Genomic DNA, 24690 nt, shown 5'->3' with positions numbered 1-24690 from the left:
GAAAAAAAAAAAAAAAAAAAAAAAAAAAAAGAAGGTCCTAGTCCTGCTCTGCCTAAAGAAGATTGGGGAGGGGGTGTCATTCATTGATGCAACATTTACTGTGCTCCCGCTCTTGGTGCTAGGGATCGAGTGCTGGAAAACAGACAGTCCCTGCTCTCATGGACAAGTAAACAAAAATGTGTATAATTACAAACTGAGCTGAGTGCTTTTGAAGAAAGAGAACAGGGTGCTGTGAATAAGGAAAAAAAAAAAATGAGAGTCCTGCTTTTAACAGGATGCTCTGTCTGGCAAGGCTGCTCTGGAGAGGTGGCTCTGTCTCTGTCTTAATGGGTAAGCGCTACCATTTATTGAGCCCGTTTGGGGTCCAGGGCCCAGGGCTAAGTGTACACTCCTCGCTGATTGGCCCCTTTACCTGCACAACAACCCTCTGAGGAAGAGTTCTCATTATCCCATTTCTCTGATGAAGTCCCTGAGGTCAGGTCATTTGCCCAAGGTCCAGAGCAGGAGTGATGGAGTAGATCCAAGCCCAGTCAGCGCCCACTCTACCTTCTGCATTGGACTACCTCATGCCAAGCACCGTGGGCAACATGGTGGGCAGAAGGCAGAGTTTGACCTTGAAGAGATAAGTGATTTCTACTGGCCACACAGGACTAACCCCAGGAAACACAAAAGCAGATTTGGTCTCACCTGGTCCTGAAAGCCCCAAAGGGCAGCTGCAGGTTTAGAGAGGTTATGAATTAGAAACAGGAAGCAAGAGGCTGGTGCCTAGCACTTGTCTGCAGACACCCTGGGCCACCAAAGCCAAGTGCACAACCTCCAGGGTGCCTGGTCATTGAGGAACCGAGTTACCTCCCCTAGCTTTATGGCCCCAGCCAGGCTGCAGGCCTCCGCCTGAGCCACGGCATCCCTGAGTGCAGCTGGCAGAGTCATCTAGAAGGGTGAAGAAGTCACAGCTGGAAGGTCTGCCTCGAAGGGGGCACTGCCCAGGGAGTCCAGGCCCTGGAGGTGGCTCTGTGTTGTCCTTCGGCTCCACATGCCTGAGTCTGTTGCTCTCCTGTGAGATTGCAGCAGATAGCAGCAGACCTCAATCACAGGAGAGCCAGCGTGGGAAATGAGAGGAAGGGTGGTTTATGCCCATGAACTCCCCATCTCCTGAGCCAGTTTCTTGGCTCTGGCATCCATAGGAAGCTTCAGTGTGGTCTTTGAGAGCAAGGGTTTGAGTTCTGGCTCCACTACTGAGTTGCCTTGGACAAGAGACAATTAACGTCTGTGAGCCTGTTTCCTCTTCCATAAAAGGGAATAACAATCACTTCACACAGTTGTTTAAAGGATTAAAGGAGATAACACATAAGGCATTGGTTGTGGTGCTGGCATATAGTTATTACTGATGGTGTTGGTGATGTTGTTGTTAAAATGACACATCCGGCCTCTCCCCTTGAGAGCCCTGTTCCCCACTTTCCACATTAATAATGCTTCTCTAAGTTTCTCAACAGGTCATTTCTGAAAGTGTCGTTTGGGGCCTAACTTGGTTTTCCCTCCAGGTTTGCTGGGTGTTGTGAATGTGATTCATGACTGACTGTTCCGCTGAATGTCTTCCCCACTGCATCCCACCCTGGGACCCATCCTGGACTTGGACCCTCAGGAACCCAGCCCGGTGTCCTATGGCCAGGCCCTGGGAGGCCCAGAGGAACTGTGTCCAATCCCTGCCATCCACTGGTCCTGAGGAGAGGCATGTTGGCAGTCAGTACTCTGAGACACGAGGCGGGGGAGCAGAGGGGCCAGTCACCCCAGAATTCTCCTCTAAGGGCTCCCTGCATCATGGGATAAAGAGGCCCGGACACTTCTTTTTGTGTTCTGCTATCTTACCGCTAACGTCAGGCCCTTACGGAGTGCCAGGCCCCATGATGCATTTTATAACAATTACAGTGCTCACTCCTCACAGGCAGGAAGGGCAGCCTGTCCTTACGCTGTTCAACCCTGAGGCTCAGAGGGAATCAATAGCTCACCTGCGATGACACAGTTAATGAAGGACAGAGTTAGGACGTCACTTGGATCCTCTGACCCAGGTCCATGGTCGTTATGTACTGCACACTACACTCTCTTGATATTTGTATTGGGCAGCGGCAGGGGGAGGGGCAGAGAGATAAACAATTATAATTCATGTAGATTCCTGGCAAGAAGCTGAGCTCAGGGGTGCTCCGGGAGGGAGAAGGAAAAGGCCCCAGGCCCCAGGACGTGCCTTCACTGAGCTCACTTGGCTATAGGGGACAGCAGCAGATGACACAGGTGACAGGCGGACTGAGGAAGCCCCAGGATGAGGGCGGCAGAATGGAGCAAGCACATGAGGGCATAGGGAAACTCTCTGGCGAAGGCAGGGCCCTGGAGCATCAACCATTCAATCCAAACTTCTGTCTCAAGCAGTATAACAAACTTATCATTTCCTAGATGCGTGCTTCCCGTCTGCCTCCTTCTAGAAGCCCTCCTAGGCTGCCTCTCAGCCCTTGCTAGCCTGCCTCCTTGGCACCTCTCACCATTGGAACCCCACTGTTCACACTCCTGTGTTGCCTTTGCAGGGCCCTAGACCGTGCCTCCCTATTGACTGGTGTTGCCCAGAGCAGGTGTCCACCTACTGAATGGCTATAAGAACTTCAGGAGATGCAGCCGCCAGAGCCCAGCCAGGCTGGGGGTGCTGACCCTGGGAAAAGAGACACTGCAGAGGAGCAAGTCAAGGTGCAGGAACCTGCACTGGGACTGGGGTGGAGGAAAGCCATTTTGGCTGTCTGGGTCATGTGGCTGTATCTCACTCTGTGCTATCCTGTACATATTTTATTTCTCTTCTTAGTCTCACTTTATAGATAGGAAGCTGGGGCTCGGGGATGTCGTGTAACATGCCCAAGTGGGCACAGGTTTTAGGAACTCAGATCCTAGCCTGAGCACAGTGCCCACAGCACTGGCTTCTATGAGCCCAGCCTCCTGGAGGCACGGTTGCTGCAGTCACAGAGCCAGGATGCAGAGGCCAACAGGTGTACCCAGCAGCACTTGGAGAAGTGTCTGCACGGTCATGCTCAATAAATATTTCCTGAACACAAGAATTGAGGAGCTACCTTCCCTTCCCCCTCACTCCACAAAACATTTCTTGGCCCCTTCTCCCTCTCCCTGCTCCTTTGTCTCCTCTTTCTTCTTTCCTTCCTCTACACCACCTATTCCTCCCTTTCAGCACAAGCAGCTCTGGGCACAGCTTTTAAAAGGGAATCGACAAAAAAACACAAACCACCCAATTCAAAAATGGGCAAAGGATTTGAATAGATACTTCCCCCAAAGAAGATAAACGCGTGGCCAGTGAGCTAAGCATCACAAGTCATTAGGTAGGTAGATGCAAATCAAAACCACAGTGAGATACCCCTACACATCCATCACGGAAAACAAACAAACAAACAAAAACAAAACATTAGGTTTGGCAAGGATGTGGAGAAATTGGAACCCGTGATCACTGGTGGTAGGAATGTCAATGGTGCCGCATCTGTGGAAAACAGTATGGCGGATCCTGAGAATAGAAGACTTAGAATTCCCATGTGATCCAACAATTCCACATCTGGGTATTTACCAAAAGAAACAAAAGCAGGGATTCAAAAGGATACTTGTACGCCAGTTCAGAGCAGCCTTTCTCACAAGAGCCAAAACCAGGGAGCTACCCAACTGTCCGTCAACAGATGGATCAACAAACATACAAAGCACTACTAATCAGCGTTAAAACAGACAGCATCTTCTGCCACGTGCTACAACACGGACAAACCTTGAAGACATTATACTAAAGTGAAATAAGCCAGGTACAAAATACAAGTATTGTGATTCCACTTATCTGAGGTACTTACAGTAGGCAAATTTATACAGACAGAAAATACGATGGCAGTTGCCAGGGACAAGGGAGAGGGGAAATGGACAGTTAGTGTTTGATGGGAATAGAGCTTTATTTGGGGATGAAGAAATGCTCTGGAGTTGGATAGTGGGGATGGTTGCACAACAATGTAAATGTATGCAATGTCACTGAACTATAAACTCTACGGGGGGCACCAGGGTGGCTCAGTTCGTTAAGCCTCCGACTTCAGCTCAGGTCATGATCTCACAGTCGGTGGTTTCAAACCCCTCATCAGGCTCTGTGCTGACAGTTCAGAGCCTGGAGCCTGCTTCAGATTTGCCTGTCTGTCTGCCTCTCCCCTGCTTGTGTTCTATATCTCACTCAATAATAAATATATATTTTAAAAAATAAAATGTAAAAAAGGTTAAAATGGTACATTTCATGTCTCGTGTATTTTACTACTACTTTTTTTTTAACAGGTAGATCTGTGTTTATGCCCCTACCTTATGCAGAGTGGTGACCAGAGGCTGGTATCCAGGACTCTGAGGGACTGAGACCACTGCAGGAGGTGGTCTGCTGTCTGTTGGAAAACGATTCCCTACAGCTATCTTTAATCACAACCGCTCAGAAGCCCCGGTGACAGCTACTCCCGACCAGGCCCTCACCTCACCCTCTTCTTCTGGGTATCCACTATGCACCCAAGAGAGTACAGCTGTTGTGGATGATTTTTGTCTACAAATTTAGCATAAAATTAAACAATAGGTCTGCCACTGTCAGAAAACTATACTATATATTCATATGTACTATACATTCATATATGTATTCATATGTATATTCAGATATACATTCATATGTATATTCATATATATTCTCATATATATCCTCATATATTTTCATATACGCAACTATATATTCATATATACTCTAATATATTCACATATATTCATATACATTCTCATATATATTCATATACGTTCATGTATATTCAAATATATGCTCATACATATTCATATATTCATATTTTCATACATTATCATATATTCATATGTATCCATACATATTCTCATATATATTCATATATATTCTCATATGTTTATATATATTCATATATATTTTCCTATATATATTCATATATTTTATTTCTATATATATTCTCATGTATATTCATATATATATTCATATATATTCTTGTAGACTCACAGACATTTTCACATATATATTATTCATATATATATTCTGATATATTCTCATATATTCTCATGTATATTCATATATTCATATATATTCAAATATATTCTCATATATTCATATATTCTCATTTTTATTCATAGATTTATTCCTGTATATATTCCTATATATTATTTCTATATACATTCATATATTCTCATATATACTCATATGTATGAATATATATTATTCCTATATATATTCATATATTTTCTCATAATTCATATATTATTCCTATATACATTCATATATATTCTCATATAGTCATTTACATATTCATATGTATTCTTATGTATTCATATATTTATTCATATATATGAATATATAGTCATATTTATTCTTATATATTGTCATATATATTCATGTATATATTCATATGTATTCTCATATATATTCGTATATATATTACTCATATACATTCATATATATTCATATATATATTCTCATATAAATTCATATATATATTCACATTCTCATATAAATTCATATATATATGTATATTCATGTATATATATTCTCATATATATTCATATATATATCCATATATTCATGTACCTATTCATATAATCATATATATTCATATATATTGAGAGATATATTCATATATATATTCTTATATATATACATATATATTCTTAAGTATATTCTCATATGTATTCATGTATATTCATATATACTTTATATATTCATATTCATATATATATTCTCATATATATTCACATGTATATTCTCATGTATATATTCATATATATGTTCATATACATATTAATATACATATTCTCATATATTTTTATATATTCAAATATATTCATATGTATATTCTCATATATTGTTATATATTCTTGTATATTCTTATATATTCATACATATTCTCATATATTCATATATATTCATATATGTGTTCTCATATATATTCATATATATATTCATATTCACATATTTATTCAGCTAGTGTTGTTTGGTGATGGGCAGGGGTCGTTCAGGAATGAATATTTGAATATGTATTTATTTATATATTCAAATTCCCATATTCCTACAGCGAGGGTTCCTTGGTGCTATGTGGGGTTGGGCTCGGTAGTGAATATTTGTATATATTCATATTCGCATATTCATGCAGCAAGGGTTGATTGGTGTTGGGCAGGAGTGCACTCAGAAGCGAGGATGGGGCCCGCTGGTCAGCCCTGTTGGCCTCGGAGAAGGAATGGGTCCTTGGGGTGTGGGGCGATGATGGTGTCCAGTGGCGGCAGCGGGGTCTGTGAGGCGGTGCCTGTCGTGCCTCTGTCACATGCCAGCAGTATCGGTCCGCAGCTGGGGTCAGCGTCGAGGTGTAGGCCGTGCCACACCTGTCCTCCCACCTCGCCCATCCCCACCCTATCCATGTACCTGGTGCATCCTGGCACTGAGGTTTAAAGATCCTTTGGGGTTGGGGGTTGCCCATCTGCCTGGGGTTGGGGTGTTCGGCCAGTGGGGAGTCATGGAGCCTGGTCTCCCAATTCTCCCCCAAACTCTGCTTCCCACCCCTGGTCCCCAGACAGTGGTCCTGCAGCACAGTGCCCACTCCAGGGTCCTCCCCAGATATATGAGTATGTATATGAGTATGTATATGAATATGTATATGAATATGTACATGAATGTATCTAGGAATGTATCTAGGAATATATATATGTATATATATATATATATTCATATATATGGATATATGAACACAGTACCATTTTTGCTCTTACATATGCACAGGGAAGTATCTGAATGTACACGAAGTGTTAACACCACCTACCTTGGGGTGGTGGGATATGAGGCATTTTTTTTCGTCCTAAGTGTTTGGCACTGAGCACGTGTTACTTTTGTAATGATTACGTGAAACAAATATTATTTTAAAAATACAAAGACCTATGATCTGCAGGACAGGGAGTGGCCGGCCCACAGGTGCCTATCCTCATCCCAAAGGTATCAGTCATCACCTCCCTGAAATGACTTGTCAACCCTCAGGATTCAGCCTCATTTAGGGGGCAGGCCAGATTTTGACAGAAACGAAATTTTTGCATTCAATACGTTCTTCTTTAAACGGATGTCAAATTAATAGGTGCTAAGAGGAATGTTCGAAAGAAGAAGAATTTGTAATGCTTTTTTTCTTTTGCTAGGAAAAGATGACCCACGTTTTTAAAACAGCTGTCATAGGCACGGAGTCCATCCTGTCCCTTCTGTCCCCTCAATGCACCCCAATCCCTGGCCCCAATCCTCCAACACAGCAACCTCTTTGCACTGCTACCTAGCCCATGCATACACACACACACGCACACACACATGCACACACATGCATGCAGGGTGTGCCTGCCAGCCAGCATGATCATGGAATCTTTATTAAAGAGGTCCAAATTACCAAGGTTTTACTACACTACTAAAAATAGTCATGCTTACTTAGCCTGCCTAATAAGCACACCATTTCTAATTTTTCTGCCTGAGTAAACTGAAACATCATTCCAGAAATACATTTTTACTGAAACAAGAAGACTTGTTTTTTCTTCTTCGATCATACATTTTCCCCCTCTCCCTCCTCTCCTCCTCTCTCCATCCCCTGTGTCCCCCTCAGCTCCCCTCCCCTACCCATTTTTAAATTTCAAAACATAAAGGGGAAAGTAACAGTAATTTGGACTTGGCTTTCACACAAAATGGACCAATTTTTTTTAAGTGTTGGTAATTTGTCCTGAAAATGGATATAGGGGAGTCGGGCTGGGAGGCTTTGAAGAATGGGATTTTATGAGAGGAAAATGAGGCCTGAGTGTGTGGGAATGTACCTCCCCTCCGTGCCTGGAACAGTGCAGGCACGTGTAATAACCACAGCTAATAGCACTATTATTGCTATTATCACATTATATTATTATTATTCATCAGAATCAGACAAAGCATATTAACCCATTTAATTGAACCAAGGGCTTAACGTCCCAGTGACTTCACGGAAAGTGCTTGGCAAAGTCTCCCGGACGTTGCAGCCACAAAGCAGCCGGCCACTTTGCCGCTTGCCAGGCTGTGGCAGGGCCCGGCAGAGGTTTCCCCAAACTGTTCCCGCCTGTGGCCTATCTGGGAACTTTCCAAGACACACTGGGAAGGATGCTTATCCCCACCCTCAGTCCAGCCTTTTCATGCACACACCTGTCTGTCTCTGTGGATAAACCTGGCCTGATGAAAGAGGTTGACACAAAACACACATGCACACATACGCACGCGGTGTGGCCAAGGACCCCTCCTCTATCCCCCAAGCTGGCACTCCTTTTGAGTCACCCAGTCTGGCACACGCAATTCATGCTGAACACCCGGCTTCTCCTGAACTTGGTGCCCACTGCTCCAAAGCTCCTGGACTCTCCCACGATACAGAGGTCGGGTGGGGCTGCCGGGTGGGGCACCTGGGGGAGGCCAGGACCCCTCTGGCTCCTCGCCCCTGGGGTGGACTTCTCCCTGGGGCGGGCTTCTCCCTGGGGTTCAGCCTTCCCTTCGTGGAGCCTCGGTGTTCCCCTCTGTCAAATGGGCACTGGACCTGCCATCATGCCTCTTGAGAGGTTCAGTGTCAAGATTTGAAGGGACCCTGGGTCCAGCATGTAAGACTTTCAGGTAGGCTACTGCTTCAGAGGCACAAAATTGTTCTTAACCTACAAGCTCTTTGTTGGTCAGCAGGCTCAGCCTCCCTCCCCTCCAGATTCCCCCACTACACTGCTGCCAGGTGGCCCTATGGGCAAGTATCTGGCTTTACTGGGGATGATAACACCCGCCGAAGCCTCAGCAGGGCTGCTGCAATGCACCCAGATCCCCCACTGGATCAGGAGCTACCACCTGAGATGGCATCACCTTTCCACCCTGAAGTCCATTTCCACCGGGCATGGGGCAGCAAGGCACACGATGGCACCACCTCAAGCCCAGCCCAGCCGACCTCCTTGGGGTGAGGGCCGAAGATCAGAGTATCACAGAGGTTAAGACTATGGGCTCTGGAGTGAGATAGGACCTGGGTTCAACTTTCAGTGCCGCCACTTACTGCCACATTAACCTCTCCAAGACCCCGTTTCCTCATCTGCAAAATGTGGCTAGTTGTGAAAAGATATGTACAGTGTTTGCCACTGTGCCATGACATAGGCTCCAGATCACTCCTGGGTCGCTGCTGCCCATTCCTCCTCTATCCACCAGGACGCTAAAACTGGCACATCTCAGGCTGTCCATCACTGGCATCCAGGTGTTAGGGCAAGATTCCCAGTCCATGGCCCTCCCCTGGGAGTATCTGTGGATGGAGGAATTAAGTCCGAGTTAAGGTCAGGTATAAAAGGTCAAGGGTGAGAGTATGAGGAAGGAGAAATCAAAGGTCACCAGAGCATTCTGGGAGGGCTTCCTGTGATAGGAAGCCTGGCCCTGAACCTTGAAGGACAAACAGGTTTAGAATGGGTGTGTAGGAGCAGAGGTGAGGCTGAGTCCTGGCAAAGGGGGTCCTGAGAGATACGGGGAGAGAAAGGGGGAGAGAGACTAGGGGAGGCTTAAGTGCCAAGCGAGGGTAATAAGGCCTCTCTCAGGCAGCAGAAATCAAATCTGGACAGGTTACCGCACAGCTTCCACACTGGCAAGCTGAGTACTCATGGTCCTTAGGATCTGGCCCCAATCTACTTACCCAATCCCCCAACACCCCACCCTGCCCTGCAAGCTGCGACCACACCAACCTCTCAGTACTTGCTAAACCCTCTGCTGATCTACCCTTGTTTCTTTTTTTTTTTTTTTTTAATTTTTTTTAACGTTTTATTTATTTTTGAGACAGGGATAGACAGAGCATGAACAGGGTAGGGTCAGAGAGAGGGAGACACAGAATCTGAAGCAGGCTCCAGGTTCTGAGCTGTCAGCTCAGAGCCCAATGCAGGGCTCGAACTCATGGGCTGCGAGATCACGACCTGAGCCAAAGTCGGCCGCTTAACCGACTGAGCCACCCAAGCGCCCCTACCTTTGTTTCTTTGTGCGTGTCATTCCTCTGTTTGGAACGTCCTTCCACCCGCCACAGGTGTGGGTGCACATATACACACACTCAACATTTTTCATTCAAGGTGACAATTTTGTTATCTGCCCTGATTATACATATATTCATTCTTAAAATTTTTAAAGTTCAAAAAACCATGAGGATAAAAATCAAGACCACCAAACCACTATTTTTCCCCTTTTCTAAAAAAGGTTTTAATGTTTATTTATTTTTAAATTTACATCCAAGTTAGTTGGCATATGATATAGCAATGATTTCAGGAGTAGATTGCTTAATGCCCCTTACCCATTTAGCCCATCCTCCCTCCCACAATCCCTCCCATAACCCTCAGTTTGTTCTCCATATTTAAGAGTCTCTTGGGGCGCCTGGGTGGCGCAGTCGGTTAAGCGTCCGACTTCAGCCAGGTCACGATCTCGCGGTCCGTGAGTTCGAGCCCCGCGTCAGGCTCTGGGCTGATGGCTCAGAGCCTGGAGCCTGTTTCCGATTCTGTGTCTCCCTCTCTCTCTGCCCCTCCCCCGTTCATGCTCTGTCTCTCTCTGTCCCAAAAATAAATAAACGTTGAAAAAAAAAAAATTAAAAAAAAAAAAAAAATAAGAGTCTCTTATGTTTTTGTCCTCCTCCCTGTTTTTATATTATTTTTGCTTCCCTTCCCTTAGGTTCATCTGTTTTGTATCTTAAACTCCTCATGTGAGTGAAGTCATATGATATTTGTCTTTCTCTGACTAATTTCACTTAGCATAATACCCTCCAGTTCCATCCACGTAGTTGCAAATGGCAAGATTTCATTCTTTTTGATTGTCGAGTAATACTCCACTGTATAGATATACCACATCTTCTTTATCCATTCATCCATCCATGGACATTTGGGCTCTTTCTATCCTTCGGCTATTGTCGATAGTGCTGCTATAAATATGGGGGTGCAAGTGCCCCTTCGAAACACCACACCTGTACCCTTGGATCAATACCTAATAGTGCAATTGCTGGGTCATAGGGTAGTTCTATTTTTAATTTTTGAGGAAACTTCATACTGTTTTCCAGAGTGGCTGCACCAGTTTGCATTCCCACCAGCAGTGCAAAAGAGATCCTCTTTCTCTACATCCTTGCCAACATCCGTTGTTGCCTGAGTTGTTAATGTTAGCCATTCTGACAGGTGTGAGGTGGTATCTCATTGTGGTTTTGATTTGTATTTCCCTGATGATGAGTGATGTTGAGCATTTTTTCATGTGTCGGTTGGCCATCTGTATGAGTTCTTTGGAGAAGTGTCCATTCATGTCTTTTGCCCATTTCTTCACTCGATTATTTGTTTTTTTGGGTTGAGTTTGAGAAGTTCTCTGTAGATTTTGGAAAATAACCCTTTATCTGATATGTCATTTACCAGTATCTTCTCCCATTCTGTCGACTGCCTTTTAGTTTTGCTGATTGTTTCCTTTGTTGTGCAGAAGCTTTTTATTTTGATGAGGTCCCAATAGTTCATTTTTGCTTTGGTTTCCCTTGCTTCCGGACATATGTTGAGTAAGAAGTTGCTGCGGCCAAGGTCAAAGAGGTTTTTGCCTGCTTTCTCCTCGAGGAGTTTGATGGCTTCCTGTCTTACATTTAGGTCTTTCATCCATTTTGAGATTATTTTTCTGCATGGTGTAAGAAAGTGGTCCAGGTTCATTCTTCTGCATGTCGCTGTCCAGTTTTCCCAGCACCACTTGCTGAAGACACTGTCTTTATTCCATTGGATATTCTTTCCTGCTTTGCCAAAGATGAGTTGGCCATACGTTTGGGGGTCCATTTCTGGGTTCTCTATTCTGTTCCATTGATCTGAGTGTCTGTTCTTGTGCCAGTACCATACTGTCTTGAGGATTACAGCTTTGTAGTATAGCTTGAAGTCTGGGATTGTGATGCCTCCTGCTTTGGTTTTCTTTTTCAAGATGGCTTTGGCTCTTCAAGGTCTTTTCTGGTTCCATACAAATTTTAGGATTGTTTGTTCTAGCTATGTGAAGAATGCTGGTATTATTTTGATAGGGATTGCACCAAACCACTATTAATGACACATTTTCAGACATCCCTCAGCCTGCACACATGTGTATGTAAACATGTGCACACACTATTACATAAATGATATCCTGTCACATGTTGCTCAAGAAGCCACTTTTTTCAATCAGTATAATAACAAGAACATCTATTCTTACCCAAAAAAAAATCACTATTTTTAAGGGCCACATATATAGATTCATAATACTTTAACCATCATCCTTACTAAGTGGACATTTAGGTAACTTCCTATTTTCTTTTGTTGTGTTTCCATTAACAGGCCACAGTAAACATTCTTATCAATGCATCTCTGTGCATTTGTCAGCTGGCACCTTCGGGAAACTTCAAGAAGCAGAACTGTTGAGGAGTCACCTGGGTGGCTCAGCCGGTTGAGTGTCTGACTCTTAATTTCAGCTCAGGTCATGATCTCACGATTCATGAGTTCGAGCCCCACCTCAGGCTCTGTGCTGACAGTGCAGAGCCTGCTTGGGAATCTCTCTGTCCCTCCCCAGATATCTCTCTCTCTCTCTCTCTCTCTCTCTCTCTCTCTCAAAAAAATAAATAAACTAAAAAACAAATTTTTTTTTTAAAGAAGAACTGGAGAGCCACAGGAATGTGTACATAAAATCTAATCAGGACAGTTGTCTGGACTCTTGAAAGTAGAGACTGCCAGCTTCAGGAAGTGTAAAATAAACATTTTTTAGATCAAAAATACATAAACAGACAAACAAACAAACAAATTCTACTACAAGTTGTCTTAGGAGAAGGCCACACCTATGGACACTGCCAGCAGAAGACAAGGCTGCCCAGTCTCCAAACTCTGGCCAATACTAGGTTTTGTCTATCATCTTCGCCACCTGGAAGGAAACAAGTATCTCCATGCCACTTTGTGTGTGTGGCTTTATTTACTTCTCCTTTTAAAAAAAAAAATACAGATGGTGTCATATAAGTACAGTACTACACCTGGCTTTTTCCACCTGCCAATTTTCACTCCTTTTCCACTTGCTCATCCAAGGGTCAGGTAAAAAGCCACCTACTTGAGCCAAGACACTCACAAAGTGCCCCCTCTGGGTGCCCACAGCTTCTACCCTCGCTGATGAGTTATCAGTGGGTGCAGGGGCAGGCAGAGAGACAGAAAGTATGCACCTCAAGGTTACCACCCAAGAGGCCAACCCTCTAGGCACAGGGATGGCTGGCGATGCTCAACAGCACAGACAAGCCTGGCTCATCCTGCCTGCTGAGCTCACATCCCATCTGCTGGCCAAGCCTCCAAGTGCATCTGCCTCACTGAAACCCAGGGAAGGCTAACTTGTAAGCCAAACCCTCTTCTGCCTAGGCTGTAATTTCCTGATTAGGCGCCACAGTCAAAACCCATCTGCACACACGGATTGCTTCTTGCCATGTTCTCCATCTCTGGAGCTCCCAGAGCCACGCCAGGAGCCATTGGGCCAGCAGACTGCAGCCCCAGGCCCTGCTCGGAAGGCAATCATGGTTTGATTTTTAAAGTTCAAAAAATAGCTTTGTGAAGAAAAACTAAGGTTGCTCTAGGGCTGTAGAACAGGGGGACACATGTGTAGCCTGAATTAAAATATTGACTGCACGCTTTAATGACAATCTTGGCCAAGGGACAGTCCCTCTGAGTGCCTGCTCACCCACCTATAAAATGGAGCTGACAGTTCCTTAGAGGATTGTGGCTAGCATTGTAGCACAGTGGTTAAAAAGCCAGGCTGCATGGTTGTGAATCCTGGTTCTTCCCCCTTAGTTGTACAGACATGGGTAAGGTTACATCACCTTTTTGAACCTGAGTCTTACCACCTGTTTCATGGGAACAATGAAAATACCACCTTTGGAGCCTGGGCCTGAACTCTGCCTGGATTCCTCCTCCTCTCGTCTAGCAGCAAGATGTGAAGAGGTTTCTTACCTCAGACTGCCATTCTAGGTCTCAAGGTCCTGCTGGGGAAAGGAGGGAGTCTAGTGGCACGTGTGCTGAACTGAGAGGCGGTGGGGTGCCTCTGCTATGAGGACAGCATTGTCCCATCACCCAGCATTGTCCCATTACAAAGGCTGGGGTCAGCCCCCAGTTTCCCAAGAGTTTTAGAACAGACACTTCATCTTCCCCACTTCCTTTTGAGATTTCAGTTTCATTTTACAAAAAGCCAGCCACATATGATGCCTCCGCCCCCTGGGGTGCTTCACCTAGGAGCCTCTGAGCCCATTTGGGGGTTCAGGTGGTGGTTTGTAAAGCCCTCTTAACATTTCCCAGTGTTAGCCTGAGAGGTCCCTATTACACAGGATGATCTTTAGGCCGCCTGAATATAATCCAGATTCCACGTGGTCATGTCTATTCATGGGGTTCCATTTTTAAAAGGCACAGTCAGCAACCAAAAATTATCTTTCAATGATACCAGCTATGACTTGCCTATCACAGAGAACATCAGACAGTATCTGGTTGTCACCCCACAAGGACCTGCCATCCCCCTTCCACCCCTTTGCAGGCCTAACACTCCAGCTGGGTCAGAACCTCTAAGAGTCTTTGATTCTTGGGGGCACCTGGGTGGCTCAGTTGGTTGAGCGTCCAACCCTTCTTTTTTTTCCTTTTTGAGAGAGAGAGAGAGTGAGCAAGCATAGGAGTGGGCAGAGGGGCAGAGAGAAAGAGAGAGAGAATCTTAAGCAGGATGCACTTTCAGTGCAGAGGCTAATGTGGGGTTCAATCCCATGACCCTGGGATCATGACCTGAGCCAAAATCAAGAGTTGGATGCTCAACCAACAGAGCCACCCAGGCACTGGGAGCATCCAACCCTTGATTTTGGCTCAGGTCATGATCCCAGGGTTGTGGAATCAAGACCAGGGTCAGCCTCCAAGCCACGCATGGATCCAACTTAAGATTCTCTCTCTCTCTCTCTCTCTCTCTCTCTCTCTCTCTCTCTCTCTCTCTCCCCCCTCTCTCTTTTTCTTTCTCCCCCCCCATCCCTTTCCCCTACTTGCACGCTCTCTCTCCCTCTCACTTTGCACACACTCTTTCTAAACAAACAAACAAAAAAACAAAGGTCTCTGACTCTTAGCCCTCAACTTTTACTTCCTTCTTCCCTCCCTGTCCCAGCTCCTGATTATGTAGACCCATCAAGCCTGACTGGTCTCTTCATTTTCTCTGTTTTGCCCATTACCCTGATTCTCCATCATGGAAGAGACCAAGAAATCACAAACGCCCCCCCTCCTTCCTTTCCGATCCAGACCTGGTTCTCCCCCACCCTCCCAGTGCCGCATCACCCAGAGCCTGAAATACAGTCAGAGCTGGAACTCGAGGACCGTGAGGCATGGGGCTGACCAAGCACAGACAGGGCTCCTGATGGTGGAACGTGGGAAAGAGCAAGGCTCTCACATGTTGACAAATTTCTCTCTGTCACATTTAGCCCCCTTCTCCCCATTTCCCAAGCCCTGAGACTAGAAATGGCAGCCATCACCTCTCCTTGTTGAGCAGCCTACTTAGGAATCCAGAGCCATCTTCTCTCCTGAGAGCCTGGGAGACAAAGGAGCAGGCCCAGGCAACCTGGAGTCAGGGACAGAGCCCAAAACCAGGAGAGAGACCACTGACAGCAAAGCCTGACTGGCTGAAGGGTGCTGTGATTTAGGAAGCATCCCATCTCACCCACAGTTGAAGAAAATATAAGGTGTGCAGTTCCCAGCTTCTCCATGTAGGATTTCTAGGGGCTGTTGGAATAAATAGCAGAGTTTATATTCTCACTCACTGCCTGGATCTCCATAATATAGAGACTGCTTCCTGCTGGTGGAATCAACAAGCTGTTAAAATAAGAAAGAAAAAAAAAAATCCGGCCACCTTCCAAACACCTCCAGCCCCGGATTCCATCTCCTTCCCACAGGAGCTGGGGGAGGGCCTGAGCATGACCAGAAGACTCAAGCCCAGGTCCCCTGCATCCCAATGCAGCTACCAAACCACCAGACTGGTAGGATGGAGACAAACAAGCCATCTGGGGACAGTTCTGCTGGATCAGAGGGTTGGGGGCGGTGAGAAAGGTCCTGCTTTCCACAACCAGGCCTGGACAAGCAGAGCACTTCTGCCCCAAGCAAATCAACTGAAAGTCGTGGCCAAGCCTGTTTGAGTTGGTGAGGGCCCAAGTGGGAATTCCAATCTGCCAGTGTTTGCTCTGCAGACGAATAGAGCCAAAGAGAAATGCTGCTTTGGGACTTTGCGCCAAATATCCGCTGGCTTATTCTGCCAGCAGTGCTGGGCCAGCCCTCTGCACGTCACCCTCTCCCAGCTCTCTGCTCTGTGACAACCTTCCACTTGTGCCCTTAAAGGCAGCGTGCCCTCCCGTGCCACAGCCCAGAGCCCCATACCTGGGGCTTCCCTGAAGGGACCCAGGCCTTCCAGTCACATGCCACCTGCCCATCCTGTTGGGCCAGGTCCCGACGGAGACCCTTCACGGCCCAACCCCAACGCAGGTTCCAGACCTCTGCTGCCTGCTCTCCGCACCATACTGTCCTCCCTGCCACCCTGACATCTGTGCTGTCCTTCTCTGCCCTGGATCAGCACGGCCCAGAGTAGCCGGCCGCCCAGCACAGAGGCAGAGCTGACAGCGAGAACACACCAGCCACAGCTGACTGCATCTTTTTTCACGCTCTCACATGTATTTCATTTGATCCTTAGAGTGGGTCCATTTTATCAGCCCATTTCTCTGCGGAAATCGCTGAGTTTTCAGAAGCTCAGACTCCTTGACCAGGGTCACCCCATTAAGGGATCCAGATCTCCTCACTCCAAAACCATGGTACTTTCCAACTTACCTGAGGCTAATTTTTTAATCTTTTGTTCACTTCCAGAGGCCTAAGGCAATTCTCAAGATTCCTAGTGAGAGCAAGGGAATGTGTTTTCATATTCTCCCAAGCAACGTAGGCACACAACGTGCCAACAGTATACACAACAGTGTGAGCAGCTGGCAATGTTTGCTTTGCCCCAGCCCTGAATCAGAGCCATGGCCTGAGGCCTGCCTGCCTGTTCTACTGACAGGGCTGTGCCCCCAGAGCACCCCTGGAGGCCCTCAGCCTTCATGTTCCAGCACCGCATGCATTAGGCCCTGGGCTTCTCCCTGCTCCAAGAAGGGCACACACATCCCACTCACTTCTGGCCCACCTCCCAAGACATTGGCATCAAGTTTTCTGCACCTCAGGAAACAGCTAGGCTATACCCTCTGCCCTCAGAGGGCTCCCCTACGGCAGGGTGATGGGTCTCATACACCATGGCAAGCCTTCCTGGCATTTTTACACAATTCTCAATTTGGCCCTGAGAGTGTGAACATTCGCAAGCAGCAATGATCTGAGTATCTTAGAAGACTCGTGCTCTCTGCATTCAACAGGCACTTCCTTGGGGAAATTTCTTTCATCCAGTCTGGCTGGATTACTCTTTCCCCTGTATAACCGAGGGCCCCGAGAGGACCAAGACCAGACTGTGGGTTTCTCATTATGGCACCTGCAGCACCCAGCACAGCTCAGGAAATAGCAGTTGGATGTATGAACAAAACACCGAGTAAAGGGTTCCACGTGCCCTTGTCCTGTGGCCTCAGAGGGGCTGTCACCCATGCCCGGAGATCCTGGGGCCACCCAGGGGACCCTCTGTCCAGCCACTCTCAACTTTGCCCCACGTGTTTTCTGCTGACCTGACTCCCCTGTGTGGGTGTGGGGCCTTTTTTCCCTCAGCTGTAGGTGTGGCTGTCCTACTCCCAGTCCAGCCAGAGCTCACTCCTCCCTCCGTGAGAGGTGGCACTGCTGAAGGGATGGGCCTCAAGAATACCTCCCCAGCAATGGGAGCCGGTGGCGTACTGTAGGGCCTCTGGCCTGGCCAGGTGGGAGCAAGGGGTGTCAGCCAACCCTGCCCTCCCCGTGCCTTCAGAAGATTCCACCATGGCTGCATCAAGGTAGGGACAGGTCCTTGCCAACTCTGCTAGTCATCTGGCCCAGGAATAACACAGAAAATGCCACCCTTTGAAGTGAAGAGTCCTCACTAACCGTAGGAGAGGAAACAGCCCAAAGCGCCTGATCCTGCTGCTCCTTTGACCCCTATATGAGGTGCCCTGGCACTGCTGGGAGGTCACTCCCCCAGGTCGGGCCACTGTGAGCTCCATGCCCGCACAACACAGTCCTGCCAGTCACAGCTGCACCTGCTGGGGCACCACGACCACTGTGAGCCTAGAGGAAAGCAGAGTCAACTTCCAAAGAGGGGTCTCCGCGACAGCAGGTCCACAGACAGAGATGATGCTCTGCCTGGTGCCCACCCACAAAGATGAGCCCAGCTTTAAGAGGTTCCAAGATCAGGGGAGCCTGGGTGGCTCAGTCGATTGAGCATCCGACTTCGACTCAGGTCATGACCTCACGGTTCATCGGTTTGAGCCTCACCTTGGGCTCTGTGCTGACAGCTCAGAGCCTGGAGCCTGCTTTGGATTCTGTGTCTCCCTCTCTCTCTACCCCTCCCCCACTCCTGCTCTGGCTCTCAAAAATAAATAAACATTAAAAAATGTTTTTAATATAAATAAATAAAAAAAAAAAAAGAGGTTCCAAGATCAGTGGTGTTACACCAGCTCAAAGGGGCCATACACACTTATGGGGCTGCCAGAGGCCCTCCCTGGTCTAGGGGTCCTGAGGTGGCTTTCCCAGGAACCCAATAAGTCCTCGCTGCTGAGGTCAAGGGAGGGGATAGCCACTGTGGCCCCTGGATGTGGCCTCTGGCCAAGGTCAAGTGTTGAGCGTCTCTCTCCCCACTCCCCAGGCCTGGCTATATCATGTTGAGGGAGGGAGTAGCCCAGGCAATCAGAATTCGTGGTCACCCACGTAGACCCAACCCCAGCAGCGGGGAAACACCATAACCCAAAGGAGCTGCAGAGACGTCAGTTCAGAAAGCTTGTATTTAATGGGGGGCCTGTCACGCCCTGCAGGTCACACTGGCACCTGGTGCCCACGCCCCCTACTGCTCAGTGGCCTTTTCAGAGGACTGCGACTGTTTCTTCTGCGGCAAGTCTTCAAGCATCAGGCTCAACACGTGTGCGATCTCACAGTACAGCTCCTGAAGCCTGAAAGTGGAAGCAGGGGAGAGGGGGCCTGAGCTCAGCGGGGGAGGTTCTCCATGCCACCCCAGCTCCGCTCACCACATGCCTGCACCTATGGATTCACCACCCCTGGCAGGTATGGGTTCAAGGGAGAGAAGGGCTGTAGGCCAGATCAGGGCAGCTGGAATCCGGGTCTGCCGCTGTGCCTGTGGCCCCCAGAGTAAGTTATTTTAACACATGTGTCAGGCTGAGGACAACAAATCCTGGCCGTAAGTGAGGTGACCGTGTGGAGGTGACCAGACACTGCCTGGCCCACTCTTGGGCCAAAAGTGGATGTTGCCTGACCCCCTCCTTTGAGTTTCTCTAGTCCATGAATTCCTCCAGGATGCTTTTGTCAAGAAACCAACCTACTGTGTCCTTCCTTGCTCAAGAGCCCACTGTGGCTCCTCAGTGCCATGCCAGGCTCTTTCCAGCTCAGTAACAGACAGGTATAACTCCAGCTAATGCACACAGAGCACAGCCCTGGGCCAGGCCAACTTAAAGCTTCACACACTGTTTTTATAGAATCAGCCCAGTAGCCTCTGGTGTGACAGGTGGGGAAGGGGCAGAGACCTCCCCAGAGTCATAAAGAAAGGTAGCTGTCGGAACCAGGCCACAAGCCCCAGCTCCTGCCTTGCCAACCAGCACTCTTTCTTCTGACTTCTGTAAAGGGGGTCGTGAGGAGGGGCCTGAAGAGTCTAAAGGGCCAGTCAGAGCAGGCCGGGGAGGGACAGGGGAGCAGAGGCCCCTGAGCCACAGGCCCATCCACAGCCACACAGGCCCTGCACATACAACGAGTCGTGCATTTCCCAAGAAGGGCCTCCCTGCACTCACCCTGCACATCAGCCACCGCCCCCCTGCTCTCCCAGGGCACCTGCCAGGGCCCCACCCTCGAGGAAGCCTGTGGACTAGAAAAGGCTTGGTCTCCCTGGGCCAGCGGGGCTGGGACTGACTTGCAGATCGTAGTGTCCTGGTTGTCCAGGGTGGACAAGTAGACATCGATGAAGGGCAGACTGGTGCCAAAATCATCCAAGACCATGGGGTCAGTGTGCCGCAGGGTCTTCTTGAAGTTCTCTACCAGCTCACTGAAACTTTTGTAGTCACCTTTTTTCTAGAGAGGGAAGCATAAAGAGGGCAGTGAAGAAGAAGAAGTAATACCCCAAGATACAGAGACTGGGGATCCTGATGCTAGCCCCAGGATAAGTCTTGATCTTCTTAATCACAGGTTCACCCCACTCCTTCCAAGCCTCAACCCGCCCTGACCAAGGTAGCCTCATGAGCCACCATCACTGACGTGAGGACAGGTGACATAGACAGAAACCAGTGAGAGCCCGAGTGCGACTCAGCGTGGTCTCACCCTGCCCTGGACAAACCTGGTCACAGTCAAGACAGGCGGATGTCTCCAGCTCAGAGGAGGGGTTGAGGAGGGATGCACTGACTGCATGGGGGAGGGAGGGCAGGGGTTCAGACCCAGCAGAGCATCCAGGACTCGGCATGATTTGTTTGGAGAGCCCAGGCTGAGAAAAGGCGGCTCTCCCCCAGGCTTTCCCCATTGTATCATGCTTGACAGAAGATCTCCAGCCCATTGCACTCATCCCGGTTCCAGTTTAGAAAAAACAGAGTTGAACAGGGCACGTGGGTGGCTCAGTCAATTAAGCATCTGACTTCAGTTCAAGTCATGATCTTGCGGTTTGTGAGTTTGAGCCCCACATCAGGCTCTGCACTGAGAGTACAGAGCCTGCCTGGGATTCTCTCTCTCTCCCTCTCTCTCTCTCTCTGCCCATCCCCTGCTCACACACACACACTCTCTCAAAATAAATAAACTAAAAAAAAAAAAACTAAATTAAAAAAGGAAGGAAGGAAGGAAGGAAGGAAGGAAGGAAGGAAGGAAGGAAGGAAACGGCAGGAAGAGGGAAGGAAGGAAGGGAGGGATGGAGGGAGGTAGGGAGGGAAACTGGAGTTGAGCAGCACCTGTCAGGACCTCCACGGCCTCATCCACTGGGTGCACAGGTGCCTGCCTGGCATTCAGGGGGCCTCAATAACAAAAGCACTCCAGGCAGAGGGCCTGGAAGTGGAGTTGTGCCCAGGAAGAAGGGAGGAACTATAACTATAGTACTCAACTCTCTAAGAGATCCAGAGAAATACAAAAATAGAGAGAATAAAGCCTGACTCTGGAAAATACAGGGTATAGGCACCTGCCTTACCTAAGACCAGAGATGTCTGATGTGAGCTGGCCCCAGGGCACTTTGTGACCATTGCTTCCGCCCTGACTGTCCATAGACGGTTCTTTATCCACCTGCCTGGGGAGATCACCTACCTGTGTCTGCATCAGCCTGCTGACCTCTTCCTGCTGCCTCTTCACAATCACCTGCTTCTCCTCCATGAGCGTCACATGTCTCTCCGCCATCAGCTCCCGCTCAAACTTTTTAATGGAGTCCTGGAGAGGGGGAAGATGGAGGTAAGATACAGGCTCTCACTGCATACCCACCCCCTGTTTTTCTTCTTCCCTAGTCTTACATTGCCACTAAAGTCCCTCAGCAGGAGGATACTCCATGCAGGGCCAGCCCCCCGCTCAAGCGGCCATCCATGGCTGCAGTGACTCTCCGAGCCCCTGTCCTGCTGACTGCCATCCCAAGGCAGGGAAATGCAGTGGCTCAGGGGGAAGAGAGGGCCCAACTGGCCACCTCCTCCCCGGCCCTGGAGACTTGGCCTGCAGCTCCTCCTGCCACAGCTGAGCCTGCGATCATTACAGGTGCAGCTGAGCCAACCCCCAGTCCTTACAGGTGCAGCCTCACCTCAGTGTGGATGATCATCACACCCACGAACATGCTGAGGAAGACGAAGGAGGCAAGCAAGATGAAGATGATGGTGAATGCCCGGCTGAGAGCCAAGTTCCGATTATCCAACTGTTCCTGTAGGTCTGTCCAGCCATCGACCTGCTCAGGCAAGGCAGGGCATGCCAAGTGCCAAGGCCCAATGGGACAGGCCTCCTTCTCACCCACCCTAGGGGAGCCCCAGCCCTACTGAGAATGCAGCTGGCTCTGCCTTCACATCAGCCTCTCCCCACCAGCCCCCATCCACTCCAGCCCACATATGGTGGCCAGGGACTCAAGTGCAAGGCACCACTAGGCATAGACAGTACTGGCCAAGGGGCCACAAGGCACCCCATCCTTCCGAAACAGCCACTGGCTCTCTGCAAGGCCCTCCTTTGGAAAGACTCCAGAGTCTACACTTCTAGACTTGGGCTTTGCAGGCCGATTCTGACCGGATTTGTGACAACCTAGTCCCAGAAAGCCTATGTGACATGGGCATCATTTCTAAAGTAAACTTAATCCAAATGAGTTCTCTTTTGAGAACTCTTTGAAAGTTTTATAACCCTGTGGGACAAATGGGAATGCTTTAGGGAGTCACATGATTAGAGACAGCAGTGGACCCCTGGCCAGGGCCCTGGCCTCTGCTTAGTCCCGGGAGGCCAGCCTTCAGCTTACCCAGCCCAGCTAAGTACCTGATCATGAGGAGGACCCCATGGAAGGCCCAGCCTGTCCACACACCCACACCCACTCCCTTCTCAAGGCCCCCACCCCCACCACTGTTCCCAAACACGGTACCGTGGCCAAGCTGAAGAGGGTAAAGAAAGCCACAGCCAGGTTCCCCCAGTTATTCGGGTCACCCCTGTCTGGAACTCCAAACAGGCAGAAGCCCAAGATGGCGAAGATGAACATGAGGACGAAGAGTAGGATGATCACGGAGGCCATGGTGTAGACTGTCTGCCCCACGGCGGTGATGAGTGTCTGCAAGGCAGAAGCACTGGGGCTAGGCCAGGCTGTCAGGCTGGGAGCGGCTCAGAGGACAGGCCCAGGGTGCCCGACCACAGCTGTCCCCGGCATCCAGTGCCAGGCCTGGCACATAGGAGATGCTCCATAAAGGGTTGGGGGAATGAATGAGTGAATGAACGAGCGAATGAACGAACAGGAACTGTGCCCAGACTGAGAGATGGACCAATCCAATAGTGGTTCGACAATGCCTGGCCTCCACCCTCAGTCACCCAGGGGCAGACTGTGTGCGCTGCCTCCGGGCCTGGGTGTCTGCAATGGCACCACCAACCACTTCCCTCGAACCCCGCCTGCCTCTGTGGTCATCCCAATGGGTCCCGCCCCTGCTTCTCAGCTGAGGGCCGGCCTGAACGCTCTTCCAAGCCCAGAAGGAGTTGGGGAGCTACCCTAGGGGAGGGAATGATGAAGGCTAAGAGGAACGTGGCTTCCCATTCGCCCCGAGTACTGTTCCCCAGGCAGGTCTCTGGCTTGTGACCTCAGTCTTGCCCTAGGAAGCGGGCATTTGTCTGACCTCCCACTATGTTGACCTCTCCGGGGAGCACAGTGTATGGCTCCTTACCGTTTATTCTCCACACCCTGGAGTCTTGTAGTAGTAGGAGGAGTAGGAGTAGGAGTAGGAGTTCAAGACGTGTTCACCTACCTACATGCTGCAACAGACACTGTTTTAATGCAGGTGGGTGTTATCATTCATCACATTTCAAGATGAGGAAGCGCGGTCTCAAAAAAGCAAAAAGCCTTGGCCGGCATCACGCTCCGATACAGCAGCAGACCTAGGACCAACTCCCGAGCCCTGTGCCTTGTGCCACCAACTTCAACCACGAAAGCCCCCTTTCCCAAGTCAAGAAGCCGTTTACTGGCTCAACACTAGGAACGGAGGTGCCGGATAGAGCTGGGCCACAGGACAGGGAAGCGTTGGCACTTCGGGATAACTGGGGAAGCAGAAAGGCAAGCTGAGTGCCCCGGCACTGCCCTGCACGTGGAATGCTTTGACAGCTGGCTGCAGAGGGGAATGCTGCCTCTCCTTGCGGGAAGAAAGTCAGTGTTTGGGGATTAATTCCCAAAGAGGTGAGATGCAAAGAACTGGCTCCCTCCCTGCAATACAGAGACAGAACTTCCTTCCCGAGAACTACCATGAGCGAAGGGGTCAAGCCCTCATGACAAATGCTGCAACCGGACGACGCAGTGTGCAGAAGAGGCCTCCCAGGTGGCCAGGGAAGGGGCAGCCGGCAGTGGGAGAATGGAAACACCACGGAAGGGGTGGAGGATGGGCTCCAGGGGGGTGTCCACTCCCAGGGCAGCCCGAGGCCCAGTGCCACCTGAGGCCAAAGCCGAGCAGCCTCGAGAACGGCAGTGGAGAAGAGGCCATGCTCTCCAGAAGCCCTGACATGTGGGAATCCTGACAGCTGGCCTTGACGATGTTCTTCAAGCACAACCCAGGTGGTCCCACTTGGTCTGCAGTCCAGGGGTAAAGAAATCCAATCCCAGCAGATGCTGCCCAGAAAGAACCCCACAGGCTAGAAGCTCGTTCCCAAGGAAGACCTGAGCTTTCAAAGCTACAACCTGACCCCCACAGGTGCTTGGTTTTGAGTTCTCAAATTCTTTGGAGAAGCAATTCCTGGTCCCTAGTTCAGCTCTCCCGGGCCCTAGGTCGAACCACAGCT

The 24690-nt window shown here is 49.0% G+C and overlaps 1 protein-coding gene across 6 annotated transcripts in view; it reads right to left on the bottom strand.

The window, feature by feature from the left end:
- Positions 1-18998: 18998 nt before the first annotated feature.
- The window catches only part of CATSPER3 (cation channel sperm associated 3), a 37283-nt gene continuing 31591 nt past the window's right edge, over positions 18999-24690 (bottom strand). For 5 of the 6 annotated variants that reach the window (XM_045489385.1, XM_045489404.1, XM_045489394.1 and 2 more), the window contains 5 exons: positions 22805-22987; positions 21992-22132; positions 21514-21633; positions 20150-20307; positions 18999-19181 (listed from right to left, as the gene is read on the bottom strand). In XM_045489385.1, coding sequence (XP_045345341.1) covers positions 19076-19181; positions 20150-20307; positions 21514-21633; positions 21992-22132; positions 22805-22987 — 708 coding nt within the window. In that variant the 3' untranslated portion in view covers positions 18999-19075. Of the gene's footprint in view, positions 19182-20085; positions 20308-21513; positions 21634-21991; positions 22133-22804; positions 22988-24690 lie in introns of all 6 variants that reach the window. The other variant, XM_045489375.1, reaches the window with a different exon arrangement.

The sequence above is a fragment of the Leopardus geoffroyi genome, chromosome A1 (genome assembly GCF_018350155.1).
Source record: "Leopardus geoffroyi isolate Oge1 chromosome A1, O.geoffroyi_Oge1_pat1.0, whole genome shotgun sequence".
NCBI classification, from domain to species: Eukaryota; Metazoa; Chordata; class Mammalia; order Carnivora; family Felidae; genus Leopardus; species Leopardus geoffroyi.
Note: the sequence above shows the minus strand (reverse complement) of the source record. Positions and strands in the feature narration are given on the sequence as shown.